This window comes from Alligator mississippiensis, chromosome 1 (genome assembly GCF_030867095.1).
Source record: "Alligator mississippiensis isolate rAllMis1 chromosome 1, rAllMis1, whole genome shotgun sequence".
NCBI lineage: Eukaryota > Metazoa > Chordata > Crocodylia > Alligatoridae > Alligator > Alligator mississippiensis.
In genome coordinates this window covers 192,182,452-192,204,207 of record NC_081824.1, presented here as the reverse complement: position 1 = coordinate 192,204,207, position 21,756 = coordinate 192,182,452, and the positions used below count along the sequence as shown (strand labels likewise).

Here is a 21,756-nt window from a genome sequence, read left to right as displayed (position 1 = left end):
CTGCTGCAGGTTGGTTATCCCTGCACTTAGATTCATTTAAAAGCAAACAAATCACGCATGTTTTAACATTCCAGCCAATAAAGAACGTCACTAAACCTTGTAACCCCTAATATAAAAATCTCAGATTACAATGAAAATCAGGGTAAGACTATTTTAATTGCATCACACTGTAAAGTAAACCAGCCACCACACTGGACAATATTGAGAACTGACAAAAGTCGTGTGTGCGCAGGACATGATTGTCATGGGTGACTTCAATTATCTGGACATCTCTTGGGAGGAACACTTGGCTGAGTTAGACTGGTTACGTTCCTTCCTGACCTGCACTGAAGAGCTCTTCCTGGCTCAGGAAGTATACAGACCTACCAGAGTTAACGCTCTCCTAGACTTGGTCCTGGCCAAAGGAGATGACCTGGTGACCGACTTAAAAATAGAGGGTAGTCTGGGCAACAGTGACCATGAAGCCATCACATTCACTGTCCATCGCAAGGCAGACAAATCTGATAGCAGGATTGAAGTCTTGGACTTCAAAAATGCAAATTTCAACAAGCTCAGGTCACTAGTAGTGCTGCAGGACCAGGGCCCAAAGGCAAAAGATGTGCATGAAGTGTGGTCACTCCTTAAGGACACGATCCTTGAAGCACAAAGGAAGTCCACTCCCATGTGGAGAAAGGGCAGCAGAACGGCTGGGAAGCCCTCCTGGCTAAATAGGGAAATCACAGTCCTCCTTAGAAAGAAGAAAGAGGCGTACAAACAATGGAACCTGGGGAGAAGCTCCAAGGAGGAATATGCAACAACTGAACGCACTTGTAGGGAACAGATTAGAAAGGCTAAGGTGGCAACTGAACTTAGATTAGCAACGGGAATCAAGGACAACAAAAAGTCCTTCTTTAGGTACATAGGAAATAAGATAAAAGCAAATGGGAGTGTGGGGCCACTGCTCAACAACTCAGGAAAGCTGGTTACCAACACTCAGGAGAAAACTGAACTCCTGAATGACTACTTTTGCCTTGGTATTTCACAGGGCCATGGGGAAAATTATGCTGGATAAGGTACAGAATGAGCAGGGCAGAAATGAGTGCCTCCCTACTGTTGCTGTAGAACTGGTGAGTAATCAGCTAAAGAAATTAGATATATGTAAGTCAGCAGGACCAAATGAACTCCATCCGAGGGTGCTGAAGGAGCTGGCCAATATCATTGCAGAGCCCCTGGAAAAACTGTTCCAAAACTCATTGTGCTCTGGAGAAGTCCCTGAGGACTAGAAGACGGCCAAGGTTGTGCCCATCTTCAAGAAGGGGAGGAGGAAAAACCTGGGTAACTATAGGCCAATTAGCCTAACTTCTATCCCAGGGAAAATCCTGGAAAAAATAATGAAGGAGTCTATGTGCGATAGGCTTGCAGAAGGTAGGATTCTGAATGACAGCCAGCATGGCTTCGTAGCAGGCAGGTCTTGTTTTACCAACCTCATCTCCTTTTATGATCAGGTGACTCGCCACCTGGACAAGGGAGAAGTGGTGGATATCATGTACCTTGACTTCCAAAAAGCCTTTGATCTGGTATTCCACAATATTCTCACGCGTGGACTTAACTGCGAGATGGTTAGGTCGGTATGAAACTGGCTGTGGGGTAGGACCCAGAGAGTCCTAATGAACGGATCTGTGTTGTCTTGGCGAGAAGTGGGCAGCGGTGTCCCACAGAGGTCAGTGCTTGGTCCTGTACTTTTCAGCATCTTCATCAATGATTTGGATGAGGGCGTGAAGAGCTCACTGGCCAAGTTCGCAGATGACACCAAGTTATGGGGAAGCGTGGTCACACTTCAAGATAGGTTACGGATACAGGTGAATCTAGACAGGCTAGCAAGTTGGGCAAGTCAGAACCAGATTAAGTTCAACATTGAGAAATGTAAAATGCTCCACCTGGGGATAAACCTTCCCATGCACACCTACAGGCTTCGCAACACCAACCTGACCAGCACTACGAATGAAAGAGACCTGGGGGTAATAATAGACCACAGCATGAATATAAGCTGGTAGTGCAACTCTGTTGCCAGCAGGGCAAATAATACTCCGGCATGCATCAATCGATGCATCTCCAGTAAGACCAAGGAGGCAATTCTTCCGCTCTACTCAGCACTGGTGATACCCCAACTGGAGTACTGCATCCGGTTCTGGGCACTGCACTTTAACAAGGACGTGGTACAACTTGAGAGATTCCAGAGAAGGGCCACCCGCCGTATGATTAGAGGCTTGCATGGCAAGTCATATGAGGAAAGACTGAGGGACCTGGGACTCTGAAGGCTGAGAAGGGACTTGGTAGCAGTTTACTGCTACATTAGGGGAATACATCGGGGGCTTGGTAAACAACTATTCACCAGGGCACCCTTGGGGAGAACCAGGAGTAATGACCACAAACTCCTGGAAGACTGTTTCAGGCTCAACATTAGGAAAAACTTCTTCACAGTTAGGGTGTCCAGACTAGAATAAGCTCCCTCCAGAGGTGGTGCAACTGCCTACCCTGGAAATCTTCAAGAGGAGACTGGGTAGTCATCTTGCTGAGGTCACCTGACCCCACCTGTCTTTTCTGCCTGGTGCAGGGGGCTGGACCTGATGATCTTCCAAAGTCCCTTCCACCCTTACAATCTATAAATCTATGTCTTCTTATAATTACATTTCTTGCCAGTTATATAGGTATATAAATAACTTCAGATTAGAAACATTTATAAACTTTCCTAGCTTCACATTACTTCTATTGCCTGATTTTATTCTCAGCATTCTCCCTTCTTAAGCTTCAACACAGCTTTCTTCATTATCTGAAAGACTGCAATACAATTCCTCTTGAAAGCCATTCGATAATGAAAAATACATTGAATAAACACAACTGCAGTCACTACCCTGCACTGGACAGCTTATCTTTCTTCTGTAACAGTCCACAGAATTCCAGTCCCCAGGCTTGAATTTATTCTCAAAAGAAGTCTTTACATACTTCAACATCATGTGTTCTGGTCACATATATAAACGTAAGAGCTAATGGTTTATGACCTAAAACTGTACACGATAAGCAAATCCGTTCCTCAAATGATCACACTGCTAAATGTAAGCAAGTCTGTCTGCTTTAGGAGACTGCACTTTTATGCAATAAAAAATAATGTAAGAGTACATGCTTACATGCTAAAAGTGTACAAAAGTGACCCTGTACTGCCGACAGAGAGGCAACTGTCCAGTGTGCTGCTGCAAATCTCGTTAATGATGTAAGGCAATCATCCTAAGAAATCAAATAACAGAATGTCACAATTAAACCAGGTCTTCAAGATAAAACAAAGTTTAGTCTCCATACACTATATATATCAGCTATGTATTGACAGTATTTAGTACATTTATTTTTAAGGACAATCAATGCATCTTTCTGAACATGTGGGCTAAGCAGAGACCGTCAAAAAGTCCGAGACTGAATTGATTCAATCTTTGTAGGTTAGTCCAAGCCAGGGGTAGGCAACGTTTCTGGCTGGAGTGCCGAAAAACACCATAATGCCTACCTACCTTGGAAGGTGCCGGAGTGCTGGCATGCCAAAAAAACAACAAAATAAGGGCAAGGGGTACATGGCAGGATGCCCTGCTTGTGCCTCCTGCCCTCCACCCAAAGCCCCTGGTCCCCAGCCCTACTGCCCCTTGCCCCACACGCAAAGCCCCTACCCCCCAGCCCTACTGCACTTTCCCCCCAGCCCTACTGCTCCTTGCCCCTCACCCATAGCCCCTGTCCCCCAGCCATACTGCCCCTTGCCCACCACCCAAAGCCCCTGCCCCCCAGCCCGGGCTCTGTGGCTGCCAGCAGCTACCCCAGCTCTGGGTAGCTGCTGGAGCCCAGGCTGTTCCCAGCAGGGCTTGCAGCGTCCCAGCTGCCTGCTAGGAGCAGCCCTGGATCTCAGCTGGCAGCAGCTCCCCAGAGCTGGGGCCGGCTGCAGCCGGGAGGCTCCAAACATCTGTGCCGGACTCCAGCATCAGCTCCACACTGGCGCGTGCAGGTGTGCCTCTGAGCAGGAGGTGGGGGCGGGGCCTGCGGCAGCGCAGCCCCTGTCTCTCCCCTGCTTCCGGCACAGAGGTGATGAGCCCAGCACAGCTGTTTGCAGCCAGCCCACTGCTTGCTGAAGCTGACCAGAGCCTGGGCTGGCTACAAACAGCTGCACTGGACTCATCACCTCCATGCCAGGAACAAGGGAGAGACTGGGGCTGCGCTGCCACAGGTCCCGCCCCCACCGCCCACTCCAAGGCACGCCTGCACATGCTGGTGCAGAGCTGATGCCAGAGCCTGGCACAGCTGTTTGGAGCCTCCTGGCTGCAGCCGGCCCCAGCTCTGGGGAGATGCTGCCAGCCGGGATCCTGGGCTGCTCCCAGCAGTTAGCTGGGACACAGCAAACCCTGCTGGGAGCAGCCCAGGCTCCATTGCTGGCAGCAGCTACCCGGAGCCGGGGCTGACTGCAGCATGCCAAGCAAAATGGCCTTGGTGGCACACATGCCAGGGGTTGCCGACCCCCGGTCTAAGCTGTGTAGACTGAACCAATAAGCAAGTGAACAGACATTCATTTTTGATTCTGGAAATGCAACCGTGCTTGCAATGGCCAAAGCCAGAAGCCAGGGGGGGACCAGAGCAGGCCTCCCTACACTGCTGAAGCAGACAGCTTTGGCCATGGCTAGACTACCCACCCTTCAAGGGGGGTGGTTTGTGGGGAGGTGCAAAGCATCCTGGGATGCATGAAGACTGAGTTAACTTGAACCTACAGAGGTTCAGGGACAAAAGCTCAATAGATTGATTTAACCTAAATCAGTCAGGTCTGATACTACATCCATCCACGTTTATCCTCAACCTGTTTTGGCCATTTTGAAAGAGGTTTATGTACACTGAACTTTTGTTGCGTTATAGATTTGAACCAGTTTCTGATCATTTATACCAGTTTATGTGTAATTTCTGTCCCTAGCCCTAATAAAGATATCAATGTGTGCATAAACAGAGAACGTACTGTCAAACCACCTTGCTTAGGCTATCACATTCATGACTCTGAAAGAGGAAAGGGTGGGATCCAAATTAAAAAAAACTGTCCAATATTTATAATCTACATTTTTAGCATTGCAATTAAAAAAAATAGACAATCTATGCTCGGTCCAGTGATTCAAAGAACTGAAGCTGCTATTTAATCTTACCTGTCGGCAAGGTAAGTGACCAAATAATGGTTTATCTTCATCAGCTAAAATTCGTTCTGCAGGAGGTAAAACAAAAATCCAAATAAAGTCTCAATACTGTGAATTTAAGTCTGTCTGTAAACACATATTAATGTATACTAATAAAATATTACCTATAGTCTGTATTGTGTAAGCACAGCTACCCCAGCACATTATGGGTACACGTGGATCCTCTTCATTTGGATGAACCTTCAGTCCCACCTTGTAGGTTGCTGTAGCAAATGTGGTCAGCATCTCTCTAATGCTCTCAGAATATGGATTCCTAAGAGAAATAAGAAACATACATTTGTTTTATCTGCGAGCTTAAAAATATTCTCTCTCTACCACATCAGAAAATTTTATTCTGTTAGCAGACAAGTTAATCAACGAGTAGCCTCATCTCCAAATGTTCTGATGTGTAAAAATTTGTCACAACTTAAATATCCTCCTTACCTTGAAAAAGCATGTAGAACAGTGGGGGCCAGCCTTTTAAATTGGAATGCCACAAACTAGCCCTGCATCCTCCTCAAGAGCCACTGCGATCTTCCTCTGCCTGATCTGCTGCTCTGCTTTGTTCCCTATTCTGTGCTCTCTGCCCAACCTCCTACTCTGCTTTCTGCTTCCTGTCCTGTGCTCCCTACTTGATTTTCTATCCTGCTTCCACTTCCTGCCCTATCTGCTGCTGTGATGCTGCCTGTCCCCTCCCAGTGATCTGTCACATGCCACATGGAGGTTATTTATGGCACTTGAGGCACTCGTGCAGCAGGCTAGCCACCCCTGAAGTTAGACTATTTGACCTACTTGACTTGCTTGTGTGAATGCTTTAGGAAGAATTTGTCCCTTTTTATTATTCAACTGCTTCTCTCAGTTGGAGGGCAATCCAATTTTAGTATTTTTGATCAGATTGGAATTTTATGAGTTTATATACCAGTAACCATGTTCTGCCCTGGAAGAAACTGGATAGAACACAATTATGACTCTACTGGAAGTAGCAAGTACAATTCTGAAGGCAACATTTTGTAAACAGTTAGGACTATAGAGTTTAATATATGTGACCATACTGACAACCACCAATTAATGAAGTACATTCTTAGAATACTCTCCTATTACAGGAAAATTATTAACATACAAATAGAAAAGTATCCAAATATCTTGGTCCTGTAAATTACATTTTAATATGTTAAGAAACGTACAACTTTGTAATTTAAAAAAACTGTATTTATAGTTATATTGAATTTTCTAACTCAAGTAACAATCAACTTTAATTATGACTCTGAAATTATGTAATAGATACAGAATCATAGAAAGTTAGGGTTGGAAGGGACCTCAGAGGGGTCCTCTAGTCCAACCTCCTGCTCAAAGCAGGACCATCCCCAACTAGATCATACCAGCCAAGGCTTGGTCTAGCTGGGTTTTGAAAACCTCCAAGGATGGAGCTTCCACCACCCTTCTGGGTAACCTATTCCAGTGGTTTAATACCCTCCTAGTGAGAAAATTACAGATTTTGCCTGTTCACCTAGAAGTCATGTCAATCCCAGAAACAGGTAACTGTACAGCCCCTCTGTAACTACTATTTATGGCCCAAATTGTCTACACTAGTCAGTACTCAGCATTGGCTCAGCTCTTCCACTGAAGCAATTCAGAAGGCTTTTCCCCACTTTTTTAATGAAGCGCCACAGAACATAACTGTACCCTGTTTTTGTCTTATATTCCCACAACAAAATATTATTTGTTTATAAATATACGAAACATACTTTGGTTGGAAATCTGGCCTAAATCCTTCAGGTAACTGTAACTGATCCATTTTTTCCGAGTTACCACAGCAGTTGCTACCTGTATAAATAAAAAGTATCATATTTTGTGAGTCTTTAAATTTATCTCTGTGAATTTTACTGTTTTTGAGCACTGTAGATTTGACAGCACTGAAAACTGACATTATGAATTATTCTCAGCATAGTTTTTAGCATAGACACTGATTATAGATACAAGCATAACCACTTTGTCACCATTTTAACTCCAATTCAAGGTGAACTGGATCAGCACTACAGAAAATATTAATTCAACTTTCATTCTCACGTAATCTTTGTCTTAATATTGAGACTGTCTTAGTACTGATATTTGGAACAAATACAATGAGAATTAAGCTTATATTAAAGTCAATTCACATTACAGTAGTTAACAAAGGGAAACTTTTAGTTTCTATCAACCCGATATGAATTCCAATTAGAGATACGAAGACATAATATATATAACAATGCAATATTTCCACAACTATGTACACAGAAAATTTGTATCATCATACTTACTAGCACTTTCTTCATCTTGAAGTAAGCAGAATGTTCTTATCTGCTGGGATACTGTTCTGATCCAATGAGTTAGGTGTGGCTGACCTGCAAAGTCTAACCTGTCAAAAGACAGAATACTTGCATTCTTTAAAAACCATCTAAGAATCCCTTTTTCTGCAAAAAAATGCATCATCCCTATTGTTTAAAAGTGAGCATAGAGTTCAAGATAGTAATAAAATTAGGTATTAAAGTTATGATATCTACTACTCCTGAGTGATTGCTAAAATCTAACACTGCTCCCCTGTGGTATGGGGGACATGGTAGATCTAAGTCAGGGGTGGGCAAAATATGGCCCATGGGCCAGATGCAGCCTGCCAGGCCATTCTATCCAGCCTGCAGGGCCCCTAAACATTTTAGAAAATTAATATTTATCTGCTCCTGGCTGCCTTTCAAAGATGACAGGAGCCAGGAACAGTAGGACCCAGGGGAAGTTGACAGGACCCAGCAGCCTGGCTCTGCCCCCCAGCCTCCCTCTGCCAGGCCCTGTACTCCTGCCTCTCCACTCTAGGCCCCGCACTCTTCCCCAGTTGTCACTGCTCTCTGTGCACCCACTTGCTGCCACTACTCCCCTGCCCCCCCGCTGCTTTCACCATTTCCCTGCCCACCCACCAGCTGCTCCTGCACCACATGGCTCCCGGCTGCATGGCCAGGAGCAGGCGGGGGGGGGGGGGGGGTGTCTGTGTGTCCATGCAATGAGGGAGGAAGGGAGAGCGAGCAATGAGGGAGGGACAGAGTGTGTGTGTGTTCATAGGGCGAGTCCCACATGCACACCTCACTATATACATTCACTCACACACCCCCTTGCACTGCCATACATGCAAACCCTCACACCCACACCCCCTAGCCACCCTTCCTTCACACAACCCCCCACAAACCCCATACCCACCCACAACCCCCACACACACACACACACACACACACACACACACTTACATGCTCCCTCACCCCACACCTATGCACTCCCCACAGACACACCTACACCCCACATACCCACAGTCTCCCGCAAACCTATATCCATCCCCCATGCTCCCACCCCTCCCACAATATACAAGAGTAAAACTTTATTTTAAGCTACTGTGCAATCACCTCTACGTACACTACACATACAGATGTAAATCGGGACAAAAATATTTTTTGAAACCAAATAAATGAATGCTGTACATGTTCAATTTTTAGAGTATAATTTGGTATTTTTCTGGTTCCAAGATGGCAAAACCCCTTGCTGAAAGGAATACTTCTGGAGGCAAGGGGGGTTATTTCTGGTGGCAAAGGTCAGCAGTTAGAGGGTAGGACTTCTCGTGACAAGACAGCGACCAAGAAATGGGGCACCTGTCAAGGGGCGGGGCTACCCCTCAACAGCTTGCCAAAATTCGGTAAGCGGCCCTCCACCCAAAATAACTGCCTGCCCCTGATCCAAGTAGTTTATAGAATAGCTGCTAAGTCACAGGTGGTCAAAATGGCAGATCTGGCCAGAGGCCAGGTTCCATTTCCCAGCAGCCACTGCATGCATCGCCGTGGCCAGTTTCCACGGACACCCCAGCAGCAGCAACACCGTGACATCATGGGGCCAGTGTTTCCATGGAGACTGGCCCCAGTAGCACTGGCAGAGTGGATCTTGCAGTGGTGACTGTGTGGTCCTGAGCTGGGGCATGCAGGGGAGCAGATCACAGCTCTGCCCCAGCTATGCTGTCAGCACCACAAGATCTCTGCCACGGAGTAGCTCCCTGCCCAGGTGCGTGCCCTGCCAGCTTTGCTGGGGCCAGTGTCCATTGAAACCCTGGCCCTGCGCTGTTACCATGCCACCACTGCTGGGGTCTCCATGGAAACCAGGCAAGGCCTGCTGGGAAATAAAGTTTGCAGCAAACCCAATCTGACCCACAGGCTAGACTTTGCCTGCCCCTGTGCTAAATGAAGGAAGTTCCTTTACTTTTCCTACAGAAGTAGCTATATTATTAATATTTTATTCAAAATAAATATTTTGCACACAATAAACAAAAATTAAATAAATTAAATCCTGAAAATCTAAGGTCTCCTTAGAGATGTTTTTACTAATGAGTGAATTTTTTTTGAAAATACTGTATTTTTTGCATTGCAAAGATATTTCATTTTTCACCCATATTAAAATTTGCCAACAAAAAGTCTGCTTCAGGTTGTGACAACAGTTTTGACACTAAACTGTAAAACAACTGCCACAATAAGTCAGCATTCAACAGAATAAAAAACTCTACAGTCCCCAAGATAATGATAAAACGAAGAAATGATCTGAAATCAATCAAATTAAATTCAGTAAGGGCAAATGCGAAGTCCTGCACTTAGAACAGAACAACTGCATGCAGAAATACATACTGGGGAAAAACTAATTAGGCTTACAGTATACAGAAAAGGATGGTGGATGACAAGCTGAATAATAGTCAATGGTGTACTCTTATTGCAAAAAAAATGGCACTAGCTCAGTGGGCTGTATGAACAGGACAGTTGCTTGCAGACCAAGGGAAGTAATTTTTCTGTTCTATTCAGCACTGATGAAACCACACTTAGAGTCCTGTGTCCAGTTTTGGGCCTCTCACTTCAAGAAAGATCTGGACAAATTAAAAGGAGTCCTTCAGACTGCAACTAGAGTAATGAGAGACTTGGAAAATAATGCATATAAGGAAAGACTCAGAATGTAGGATTCTTTAGTATGAAGATGGGGGAAGATGGGAGCATGTGACCACTTCTCAAATACCTGAAGGGTGATTATATTAACGATGGAAATAGACTAATCTCTGTGGCTGCAAGAGATAGGACAAGCAGCAATGGGTTTATATTGCATGTTTACAGTCAGGTTACAATTCTGCAGTTTGCTCAGTTTAATGACCAGTTTAGAATTTAAAATAGACTTTTTCCTATTAACATGGATACCCCTAAAAGCAAACTGACCTGTTAAATAAAGCTCTTGGTGGAGGAAGCAGAGGAATAACAGTGTTGCTTAAACACTCGCAAAGAGGGCAAAGGAATTCACCATTTTCTACATCATAACTTGTATGCACGCGTAATCTTTGTTGTCTTCTTTGCTCCTTTGCCTGAACAGCATCAAAATACCTTTAGAAAAAAAGAACAGCACGTATTAATTTTCTATCAATACAGTCATTATTTTAGTGTATAAATCTATGTATACTCTGGCAGCATTTGTTTTTTCTAGATATACACAAGTATATTACTTAAAAGAATTATTGGCTATTACCTTCCTGTTAGTCAAGGTTTACTAATTACTATTTGTTGATGATGATTTTTAAAAATAAGTCAGTCCACTAAACCATCAAAATTAAAGCAAGACTCTTGAATCCTCAAGATCAGGATTTCCTGTATTATTTTTTTTAAAAGAAACCTGAAAGACTTAAGAGGAAAAAAAATACTGATTTTTACACAGAAAATCTAATTTTAAAGTATGCTTACATATGACAGCATACTGTTTCATCTTAATACTTGATGGTGCCAGGCCATAGATATACAACTGCCAGCCTGAAAGCTAATCTCTGAAGTGAGCAAAGAGCCAGTATTAACCTCTACAGTAAAGTGCCATATAGAGTTACTAGACCTAGCTCAAGTATTGGAAGCAACACAGGGTAAATTCATTTATTTAGCTCTGGAGAACTCATGATTGCATAACAACTGTCTTTATACTTAATGTCCTCTTGGACTAAGGAACACAACTGTCAAAAAACAGACTGAGAACAAGTCTTCATAAGGAGTACAAAGAAGCAGTACATTCCTCTCTATCCTGCTTCTACAGGGAAGTTAACCCAGGTGGGATGCTGCACAAGCACAACTATATTATTTCTTGGTACTCAATCTAGGTTGTTTAGACTCAGCTCTGCATTGCCTTACACATGGAAATACCTTTAGAAATAGAGTGCCTCATTGCTCACTTTTTTTTCCCTCACTTTGCTTGCTCTCAATTTTGCTGGATAAGGCCAGGAAGTTTCAAGTACAAGCATTTTTATGCTTTATGCAGTCATCAACAGACCAGAACTAAAGTAAGAATGCTTCAAGTGCAAAATCCTAGGTGCACTGTGAATTCAGACAACTGCTTCAGTGAGCCACAGAAACAAATGCTGAAGGTAAACCCAACAGTTATGGTTCTTTGCATGTTCAACTCAAAGTTTAAATGTTAACAGTATGTAAAAACTGATGCAAGTGAAATTAGCCACTAGTGAACCTTTCTTTTCAGATGCAGTTAGTGAACAGAATACTGAAAACAAAATTAATAAATTAATTTCAGAAGTGAGCTGAGCTATAGCAGAAATAAAACCCTCAAACTGAAAGTGTCTATAGAGGCATATGCTGAAAATACATTCCAGCATTGTGTACAAGAGAAGTTTTTGTGGGCAAAATCTTTTATTGGACCCATCTGATACTTAACTCTCCTGTGCTTGATGCTCTGTCAGAGACTTGAGGAAGGGTACCGTGATACCCAAAAGCTTATCTAAGTCTATCCCGAGCACACAGGTGGCCCAATAAAAGATACTGCCCACAAAAACTCTTTAGCATATTTCCAGGACCATTATGGTTACATATATCACTTCAAACACTTCCAGAATTGATATTTGGTAAATTTAAAAATGTAGACAAGCCCCTACCCTATTGCTGCTATCTTTCACAAGTTTTCAAGCTCATTTTCTGATTAAATGGGTTGTTGGCTGATTAGATAAACACCACACTCGGTTTCTGTTGACCAAACAATATATCAAAGGCTCAGGTCCTAAATACTGAATATTTGAAGCAAATTATACTACCAAAATCATCTACCAAATTCAATTTAACAAAACTACTGAATGCCCCACAAGTAGATAAAATTATGCTAATCAAATAAGTTATTTGTTGCAAATTATTTATTCAACTCTAGGTTTAAAATATTCTTGCTTTCCTGGTTAATTTTTACATTAATCAACAGCTGTAAAAATAGTAATCACATCAGGATCCATGTTCACCATTATGGCAATATGACAATTTTTTCAAATACTGTATACATATGCAGGGAAGTTCCTTTAGCTTGAAGAGAAAATTTCACCTCTTATCCTCTCAATGTTGTCTATAATTATAATTTACAGTCTACTTTTTTTAAAGCTACACCATTCATGCAACTCCCACTCATCAAGATAAGAACCTTCAAATTAGTTATGAGGTTTTCAATAAATTACTCCCATTTGCAATATTAAAAATTTTCTTAGCTATATATGGTGTATGTAAATGAGCACACATGTGGTATGTGACACCACAGACCCACCTGCAGTGCTGCATACTGTACATGCTGCACATGTAGGTATTCCCCATGCTGCTAATTTGAAACGTGGGGAAAAGGGGGGGTGACACCAGGAGATTCCAGTGTCAAAAAAACTCACGCTAGAAAAAAGCGGGGCAGCGCACATGGCAGCAGTGTGTGCCACCTGAAACTTGAGTCTGGCTGGCTGGAGCCATGCTCTGGCTGCTAGCCAGGCTCCCTGCTGCTGGACCACCACCACTAGAGCCCCAGGAGGACCCAGGACCCCAGGTAAGGCTGCTAGGGCCAGCCCAGGTGCTGACCCCAGCCTCCCCTACCTGACCTGGGGCAACTTGCTGCGCACCAGACCACAGGTGCACAGGTGTTCCCCAGGGACAAGTAGCAGCGGCACAACTATATGCTGCTGCTATTTGACCCTGGGGAAACACACGTGCACACTCATCTAGATGCACACAATGTCTTTGCTTCTTCTAATCTGTGACACCATTTTATTTTTTTAAGTCCATATTATGGCCTAATTCTTTCTTAATGTAAACATTAAAACTCAAACTGAAAATAATGGGAGAAAGAATGGACTCAACACCTAACTGAAAATAAAGCCTAGTTCTACCACCTTTAAATATGGTAATTACCTCTGCCAACAGTGGGCATGCATAATATGTCCACAGCTACCTGTGTGTGTTCCACAAGATAAATCTGGGTGCATGAATAATGGATCGTATTTTTCTGCATAAAAAAAACAAACAATTATGCATTTAAACCCATCTTTAGCGTATTTGTCACATACCAAAATCCTATAACGTCATTTACATGCTTTATTAAATTTTAATGTTATATCATCATGATTTCTATTTTCAAGTTAATTAAGGTATATTCTAATCCTTAACAAGTATACTGTCTTAGCTGCTTCTTTTATTGCACAATACAACAATGCTGAACACCACCAGCATCTGAGCTTAAATGGGCATTTCAAAGGTTCTGGGCACGCAAAACTTTCATTATCTGCAAACAGTAAGAGCTATGGTTTGGTAGAAGAAATATATAGTGTATTTACACACTAACCAAAAATGGGTTGTTTCAGAATGTCTTGAAACCAGTTTTCTTCCCCCACCCTCCAAGTTTCTTCCCCAGAAATAGTCTAATAAAAAATAACCATGGACAGATGGAAATGTTTTAAATGGATTTCTTCTGTGTACGACACCAGAGGAATTCACTGCGGCCAAACTGTTTCACAGAAAATTAGGCAGAACTACTGGATACACTAGTCAAATTGTAACATAACATGCCCCTCAGTTTAGATTTGGAGAGGGCAGGGGTAATGGCTTGGACCATTTGAGAAGGGCAGAAATGGGAGAGGCAAGGAGACACTTCCAGAGAGCTCATTAAAAAGTTTCACCAAGTGGGGCAGCAGTGAAATATCCTTTCCACACTGTGGTCAGTCTTTTAGCTAGAGGGAAGGTAACGAAGGGATTGACTTTTACCTTTAAAAGTTTTTAATTGTTTGTGCTAGTTTATGACAAACACTAAGATTTTTTTTTTTTTTCCTACAGGGCTTTTTTTTTTTTTTAATTTTTTTTTATTTAAGACTTTCCGTAGGGCCAAAGACAACTCAGACTCAAAGGGCATTTTTGTACATGCAAGTGCTGCAGTACCGGGAAGCTTTGAAAAGCGCCCAGCACTGGGACACTTGAAGCTGTATAAGCAGCGAAATGCACATCAACACTGAGAAAATGGCAGCAGCCTGCTTTTGAACTAAAACACACTGGAGGTGCTTTAGTTCAAAAGTGCACTGCCACCATTTTCTGCGCGCTGACACACATTTCGCCACTTATACAACTGCATGGGGCACAGCGCAGTACACATCAGCTCAATTTAATCGAGTCTGCTCCAAAGCAGCGGATCTCCAGCATGGTGCAGGACAGAAAAGTATGTGTATAAATGCCAAACTGTTCTGTTGTCTGAAATATTTTATGTCACGACCTATTGCCTTGGTATAGTGAAAACCTAAGCTTTTTGTTTGTGTTTGTTTCTGGTTTCACTTGGCTTTATTATTTCACATAGGTTTCTGTAGTTGCTACAAGAAAAGTAGCTTCTGGCACCTGAGTATCTCCACTGCACTGCATGAGGTACAGACATCCTTTATCACAGAGAGCTTATCAGGGTAGCATTTGTGAAGTGAACTGTCTATAAAGATGTGGGTCACATTACTCTAGATTTGGAAAACCCTTGGGTTATACCAAACTATTAGTTCTGCTCCTATACTGCTTAACAGAACTGTCTCTGTAGTTAGATTTCAGCATCAGCTCTACATTTATTTCTGCATATTTTGTTTCCAATTCTGCCTATGATAAAGAGGTGTGTTGCTGCCAGACTTGCACTATTAGGGGCCATTACATCAATAATGGAATTGAATAAAGAAAAGATATGAGCTTAATGTCTGACAGCATTTAAGGACAGTCTCTGAATAAACTCAACTGGAAACTGAAGCTAAACAGCTTTTGCACGGAAATCATTAACAACAACTTGCATACCTGGCAGTGTATCAATGCTTCCTCCCCCTCTCATTCCTGGTACCATAAAATACAAACAAAATTCCTTTACCTGATATACCTGTTTTCCATAATTATAAATCTGAACGGTCTGCTGGAAGTGCTTAAGATAATATGCTACCTCTCCATTTTCCCCTATTACTCTAGATAAGGAACACTATTTCACTGAAAACACTGAGAATTTTGCTACCGAATACAGAATTTGCTCACAGTTATATAGTTAACAATGAAAAGTATAGTAGCAGAACAAATCTATTTCAGGGAAAGATAGAAGACAGATATCAAATATTCTGCCTTTCAAATATTATAGTAACAATATATACAACTCACCAGGATCCTGAATTATTTTATTCCGGTTTTTAGACAGTACAGTTGATCTTTGAACAAATGTTGCCAAGACCATGGCCCTACTGTCCACTTTAACTTCCTCCTCTTCTTGACACAAAATACAAGTAACCACTTGTCTCTTTTCAGTCACTCTAGTTTGCTCTGGACCCAAAGCTGTAAGCTTTGTATCTGAAACTGTAGGACTAGAATCAAATTATATTTGTGAGAGTATGCTATTTGAAAAATATTTCAGTTAGCTCATGTCTTAAATTCTCTTAGAAAAAGGTAATAAAATTATGTTACATGTTCCCATCTTGAAAATAAGCAACATTCAGCACATATTCATGCATGTTTCCCCAAAAATTATTGTACAAAAAATGCAATTCAGAGAAACCATATGTCTTCTAAATCCATGGTTCGCAACCCTTTTTTGTACCAGGACTCATTTGTAAACATTAATGGCCAGTCCCGACCCAGTGCCTGCCCCTTATTCCTGACCTGCTGTCCCCCACCCCCCGAGTGTGTGGGGTGGGGAGGGGAGGTTTGGGGAACCCCAAGCAGCCCCTTGCAAGCTGGAACTCAGCCAGCCTGCAAGGGAAAAGCCATGGTTTCCCAGTTTTCTCCTTTAAAGGAGAATCCATTTTTAAAGTTTATTGATTCATCTTTAAAGTCTGTTTGTGACCCTTTCATATATTCTTGACACCTGCTTTTGGGTCATGTCCAAATGGTGCCACATTTAAATATTCTTTGCTTCAGGTCATATAACCAACCAAACTAAAATTATGGTTAAATCACTAAATTGCTGATTTTGAAACAAAACTGGCAAGTATATCCAAACATGAGTCTTTAGTTTAATTTTTCTTTTTTAAAGTGTAGGCATTGAAATATACTGCTAATTCAGTGCCCATGTGATTCAGTTATGCACTATACAAATTAGCCTCCCATTTCAACTGGTAGGTCAGAGCTTAGAAGGTTTTTGGTTTTCGTTTTTTTTTAATCCTTAAAAAAAAGAATCACTATGTTGTTTGTTACAATGAAGTCTTAAGATTTCTCCTCCTGCAGATTTTTTTAAATATAAATTTTCAACAGTAAGGTTTTGAATACTATTGACTAGATTTGGTAAGTATAGCCAGAGTTTTGTAAGAAACTCTACCGTACAGGAACTAAAAATAAATTTCCATACATTACCTACTTCTTTAAAAATAGTAGTGAAGTACGTAGTTCTCCCAGCCTTCCCTCAATTTGCTGACACTGTAGCATAATGTGGGGTGGGTGAGTTAGGCAGGTGCCCTGAGTGCAACTTAAAGGGAAGAGCACCTCAGTCTCTGGTTCCCTGCTTTGCTTGCACTTGGTCAGCTGCACATTGCAGTGGTGCAGGCAATGTGTCTCATGGAGTGCAAGGCATTCAAGGAATCAGGTTTGCAGAGTGGTAGTAGAGTTCAATACTGCCCGAAGAAAATTGAACCCATTTTTTGCCACCAAATTTCACATTTTTTGGCCTCCTGACATGGGGTGAAAGGGTCCTCCTGCCCCAAATGGCAAATTCCACTGCTACTCTAGAGAGCTACAATTCCCAGAACACCCTGCACTCTATGACACTGCTCAGGTCCCTGCTTGCTGCTGCTCCTGTATGCTGCCCAATGAGGGAGACTGCCCCGGCATATTATTTGCACATTATGCCTCTGTACGGACATACCAGACACTACAGGCATTTTCCATCTTTCAGCACCTCAAAAAAATACCAACTTGCCTTAATTTAGATCACCACCTGCTTTTAATCTCTGCCCCCAAGACTCTCAGGCACAGATATTAGTTACTCCCATTTCTTTATCTTTAATAACATTTTCTGCTCTAGACAATTAACTATGCTGGCTGTACTTCCTAACCTGGTTTTTATAAGAAAGTCAAGGTATTTGTCAGTTTACCTTGAAAGCTCCAAAAAATTAAATCAGGAATATTTAGTATAATTATACCATATGCTTGGCAATAGGTGGCAGGGGGATTGACACAGAGGACACAAACAAACAGTATGAAAGAGAAAAACAAATGGTCAGAAATATAGCTGCATAGCTGTTAGAAAGGTTCAGCTTTTCAGTTTAGTAATTATTTATACAAGAGCATGATTTGATTTGAAAGGTACTAAGGAATTTACAAATTCTCTCAAGCTCTCACTTAAAATATTTTTACCTATTATCAGGCACTTTGGAGGATGAAGTGTCTAGTTCTTCCAAAGTCTGCTGAAAGAGTTCTTTATTCTCATCAATGAAGTGTCGCTGCATCTCAGACATCTGAGCCATGATCTTCTCTCTGCGTAGCCTGGCAATCTCGGCTTTTCGCTTCCTCTCAGCTTTGTCTTTATCTCGCGAACTCTAAAAAGTTGTTGTTCAGTTAGCCATTTTAAAAAATATTTAAGTGGAATAGTGTGTTGTATTATACCTGCAACTTGTAATTTATTATTCATTTTAGTTCCTTAGATTTCAAAGTTGATAAAAGTTGGGAATATTGTGCCTGCATCATATCTCTTTCTCTTCTGTCTGGTTCAAGTAAGAACCAGGCAGAATTGGATGCCATGGAATCCCAGAGATGCACTGGTTAATCCATAACCTAGCTCTCTTGTGAATGTACCATATCTCAAATAAGACAGATAGAAGAATCAGGACCACAACATGACCTTTCTTCCACCATGCTGTGCTTTCCAGGCTGCTGTGGCACCCCAATACCCTCCTCTGAGTGGTGCCTAAAAAGCACAATCTAGATCTAAACAAACGGGTAAGATGAAAAAACCACCACCCATCTGAAATGGCTGCAGGGCAGAAGAAACAATCAACATACAACTGTCTTCTAAATTTGTTTTTGAACTGCCTCCAAACAAAGTAAAAGATGATGAAAAATGATTAAAAGCGCAGAGTCTATACTGCTGTTACTTAAAGCTAGTATTAATCAAAAAGATGAGGACAAAAGGCTCAAAGGCCTCGGGCATGTTGGGGGGGAGGCCTGGGACATAAAGGGCAATGGTAGTACTCTCCTCTATAAGAATGAACCACTCTTTCTGTACCAAGGCAGACTAATCTACAATTCGTTGGCCAGAATTACTTTTTAACATATCTGGACTTTGATTTAGATCAGTAATTAAGAGCTTCAACCACTGCTATTCACGATCCATGCTTGTTTCAGAACATGTACCACATATACCCAAATCCAAGACAACTTTGAATTTAAGATGACACTCCAATAATTAAAAACTACACATGGAGAATTACAAGTGTATTATAATTTTCCACATACAGAATCTGTCTAGTGGAAGGTCAGCTTAAATTTGTCCACCCACACTGATGTGGCAGTAAAAGCAGCAGCAGGGTGCAAGGGGCCAAATACGTGGCTCTTGTTCCCTTGCCCTCCCTGCCTGTCCCCGCTGTCTTACTATGCCTGTGCCTATCCTCTTTCTCACTTGCCCTTCTCCCAGTATCTGCACCACGCTATGTGCCCCCTTGCACATGCCCCCATGCTGCCTATGCCTGCCCCTTACCCTCTCTACTTCCAGTTCCCCCCACTGCAGCCTGCCTATCATGCCTGCTCTCCCCTCACTTCTCCCTTTCAGCCTGCCCTCCCCCAGCTTACCTTCTGCTGCAGCCCTACTCTGGGCCTGCAGCAGTCAGCAGCAGAAGCCTCTGCCCTACACCCAGCCCAGCCTGCCCAGGAAAAAGCAACAGCAGCTCCTAGCCAGGTGATGTTGAGGCTGCAGGGAACAGAGCCAGAGCAGAAGGTAAGAGGGAAAGGCTGGTGGTGGATGGGGGGCGGTGGCGGCGGCTTTGGAAGGAGTCCAGCCGCATAGTTGCCCTGTGCTTCCCAGACTATAAGCCCGCTCCTCTGCCAAACAGGCCATTCTGCCCTAGGGCAGATGGCAGCTCAGCTCTGACTTCTGCCCTGAACTTGGGTCTAAAGCTCAAGATGAGCTGCCACCTGCCTTGTGCCAGTGCTCAAATCTAAGATAAGGCTTTTTTCTGCCCCATGCTGATCGGGGGGGACAGGATGGGATGGGAGGACTTGTCTTGGATTCAAGTAAATACAGTAACAACCTTTTTATGGCTTATTCTTACCTCTTCCATAATATTTTCTTCAGTCTCAGCCACAGGACTTGTAGAAGAGCTTTCTCTTAGTTTCTTTATAGTGTTAAAAGTCTGCAAAAGAAAAACTAGTTATCTTATGACATTTGAATATTTAATATATTGTTGTAAATATTTATTACAATACTGTCCAAGTTATGGACTCAGAACCCATGGTACCAAATGCTGTGAGAAAGCAGACATACAACAAACCCATTGGAGAACATACGGAAGCTATGATTTTTGTCATATTGCAATTCCCAAATTAGCTCAGTTTAGCAATGTATTGTAAGCATTGATACTATTCATGAAAAATCCTGGAAATAAAACTAATATTTTACCTTCAGTATCCACCTGATCATGTCCTTGTGCACTTCCAAATGAGGTGCATTTTGCAAAGTTTCTAGCATAGCCAATATACTTGGAGAACTGCTAGGTGCCTCACCAGGCCCTAATGTAAACAAGAGAAGATGCAGCTGATGTGATAAATCAATATAAACAGGTTAAACACACTGTGTAAATAGCTTGAATCAAATACAATGCACAAAACAACAGCAGATCATAAAAATCATTCTTGCCGTATAAATACTTCTCATAGGACTGTTCATTTCAGTGTCTCAAGGTTACCTTCATTTCAGTGTCTCAAGGTTACCTTCAAGGTTACCTCCTCCCCCCACCTCCCCCCAAATATCTTGTTCAGAATATCTTCTTTTAATCAGAGGTACAAGTGTTGAAAGTCTAAGCCCACACATTATCTACTTGCACTCTAGCATTTTAATTCTTGGGAACCGGTATATGGAATGGAAAACATTACGCTTCTGCTTGTTTTCCAAGTAAGAATGTGTCTAATATTAATGATTTTAAAAGGCAAGAAAAACTGGCAAGCAGATTCAAAGATGGGACAAAATACTTGTATCAAGTATGTATACAATCTGAATAAGTTCAGTGTCTGTTCATGCAGCTAAGGAACAGGACTTAAGATTGCTGCAATTTCAATTCAGTTGGCTGGTAGTAAAATAAAAGACAAACATATCAATACAATATTTTAAAAGGTAATGTGGCTCCTGGGCAATGTTGCTTCAGAGCCAATGCACAGTCCCAGACCTGGTGCACAACCCCAGAGTAACTGTGTAGGGTCAGACCTAGTAAGCTGCCCTAGCAACCTGGATCAGCCCTTGCCACAAGGCCAGCATGCCAAATGGAACTGGTGCATGGGGTTGGGGCTGGTGCTGGCCCCAAAACAACCCCACACATTGGCTCAATCCTGCTTGCAGTTGGGGACTGGAGCTCCCCATGCATCCAGAAATTTGGTGGCAAGGATGGGGATGGAGTAAAGAGGGGAGGGGAGGGGAAAGGGGAGCCAAAGTAATTAACACTATCAGTGCTCTGCCTTCTCTCCCACAATGCCACCAAATTGCCAGACATGTGGAAAGCCCTTTTCCTCCCACATAATGCACACCCCAATTTTCCCCAGCTGTTTTTTTGGAAAGAAAGATACAAGTTATATGCAAGAAAACAGGACGGACACACACACACACACAATTATTGTATATTAAAAGATCATATTTTAAAGTGATCTTTCAGTGCACCTTGGTTTTGAACAACAGAAGACATTTAAATAAAATATTAGAAATTGACTTTTTCATTATTTTAAATTTGCTACACATTAGACAGGATGGACATACTTGAGATCTTCTGAGTATAAGTGAATGTTACAATATTCTCTTCATTGAGATTCTCAAGGTGCTGCTTTTCTTCTTGCAGTGCCATTCCAATCAAGTGTAAAACCTAAGTAAAATCACCAGTTTCAGAACTTGTAAAATATAATACCATTTAATGTCAACAAAGAGAAACAAGTAAAAGCATAAGAGAGAGAGATCTATATACATATCTATATCTATATCTATAGATATAGATATAGATATAGATATCAAGACTGCCTTTTGTGTCCTGTTTTAGCCC

At 42.2% G+C, this 21,756-nt stretch overlaps 1 protein-coding gene across 3 annotated transcripts in view; it reads right to left on the bottom strand.

Annotated features, from left to right (window-relative positions):
- Positions 1 to 21,756, bottom strand: part of UBR2 (ubiquitin protein ligase E3 component n-recognin 2) — a 105,797-nt gene that overhangs the window by 17,401 nt on the left and 66,640 nt on the right. For all 3 annotated transcript variants that reach the window (XM_006266031.4, XM_014598085.3, XM_019483230.2), the window contains exons 26-37: positions 21,480 to 21,582; positions 20,136 to 20,245; positions 19,789 to 19,869; positions 17,879 to 18,060; positions 15,695 to 15,894; positions 13,448 to 13,541; positions 10,475 to 10,636; positions 7,517 to 7,614; positions 6,965 to 7,043; positions 5,345 to 5,493; positions 5,193 to 5,248; positions 3,165 to 3,261 (exon numbers count right to left, since the gene is read on the bottom strand). In XM_006266031.4, the coding sequence (XP_006266093.1) occupies positions 3,165 to 3,261; positions 5,193 to 5,248; positions 5,345 to 5,493; positions 6,965 to 7,043; positions 7,517 to 7,614; positions 10,475 to 10,636; positions 13,448 to 13,541; positions 15,695 to 15,894; positions 17,879 to 18,060; positions 19,789 to 19,869; positions 20,136 to 20,245; positions 21,480 to 21,582 (1,411 nt within the window). The remainder of the gene's footprint in view (positions 1 to 3,164; positions 3,262 to 5,192; positions 5,249 to 5,344; positions 5,494 to 6,964; positions 7,044 to 7,516; positions 7,615 to 10,474; positions 10,637 to 13,447; positions 13,542 to 15,694; positions 15,895 to 17,878; positions 18,061 to 19,788; positions 19,870 to 20,135; positions 20,246 to 21,479; positions 21,583 to 21,756) is intronic.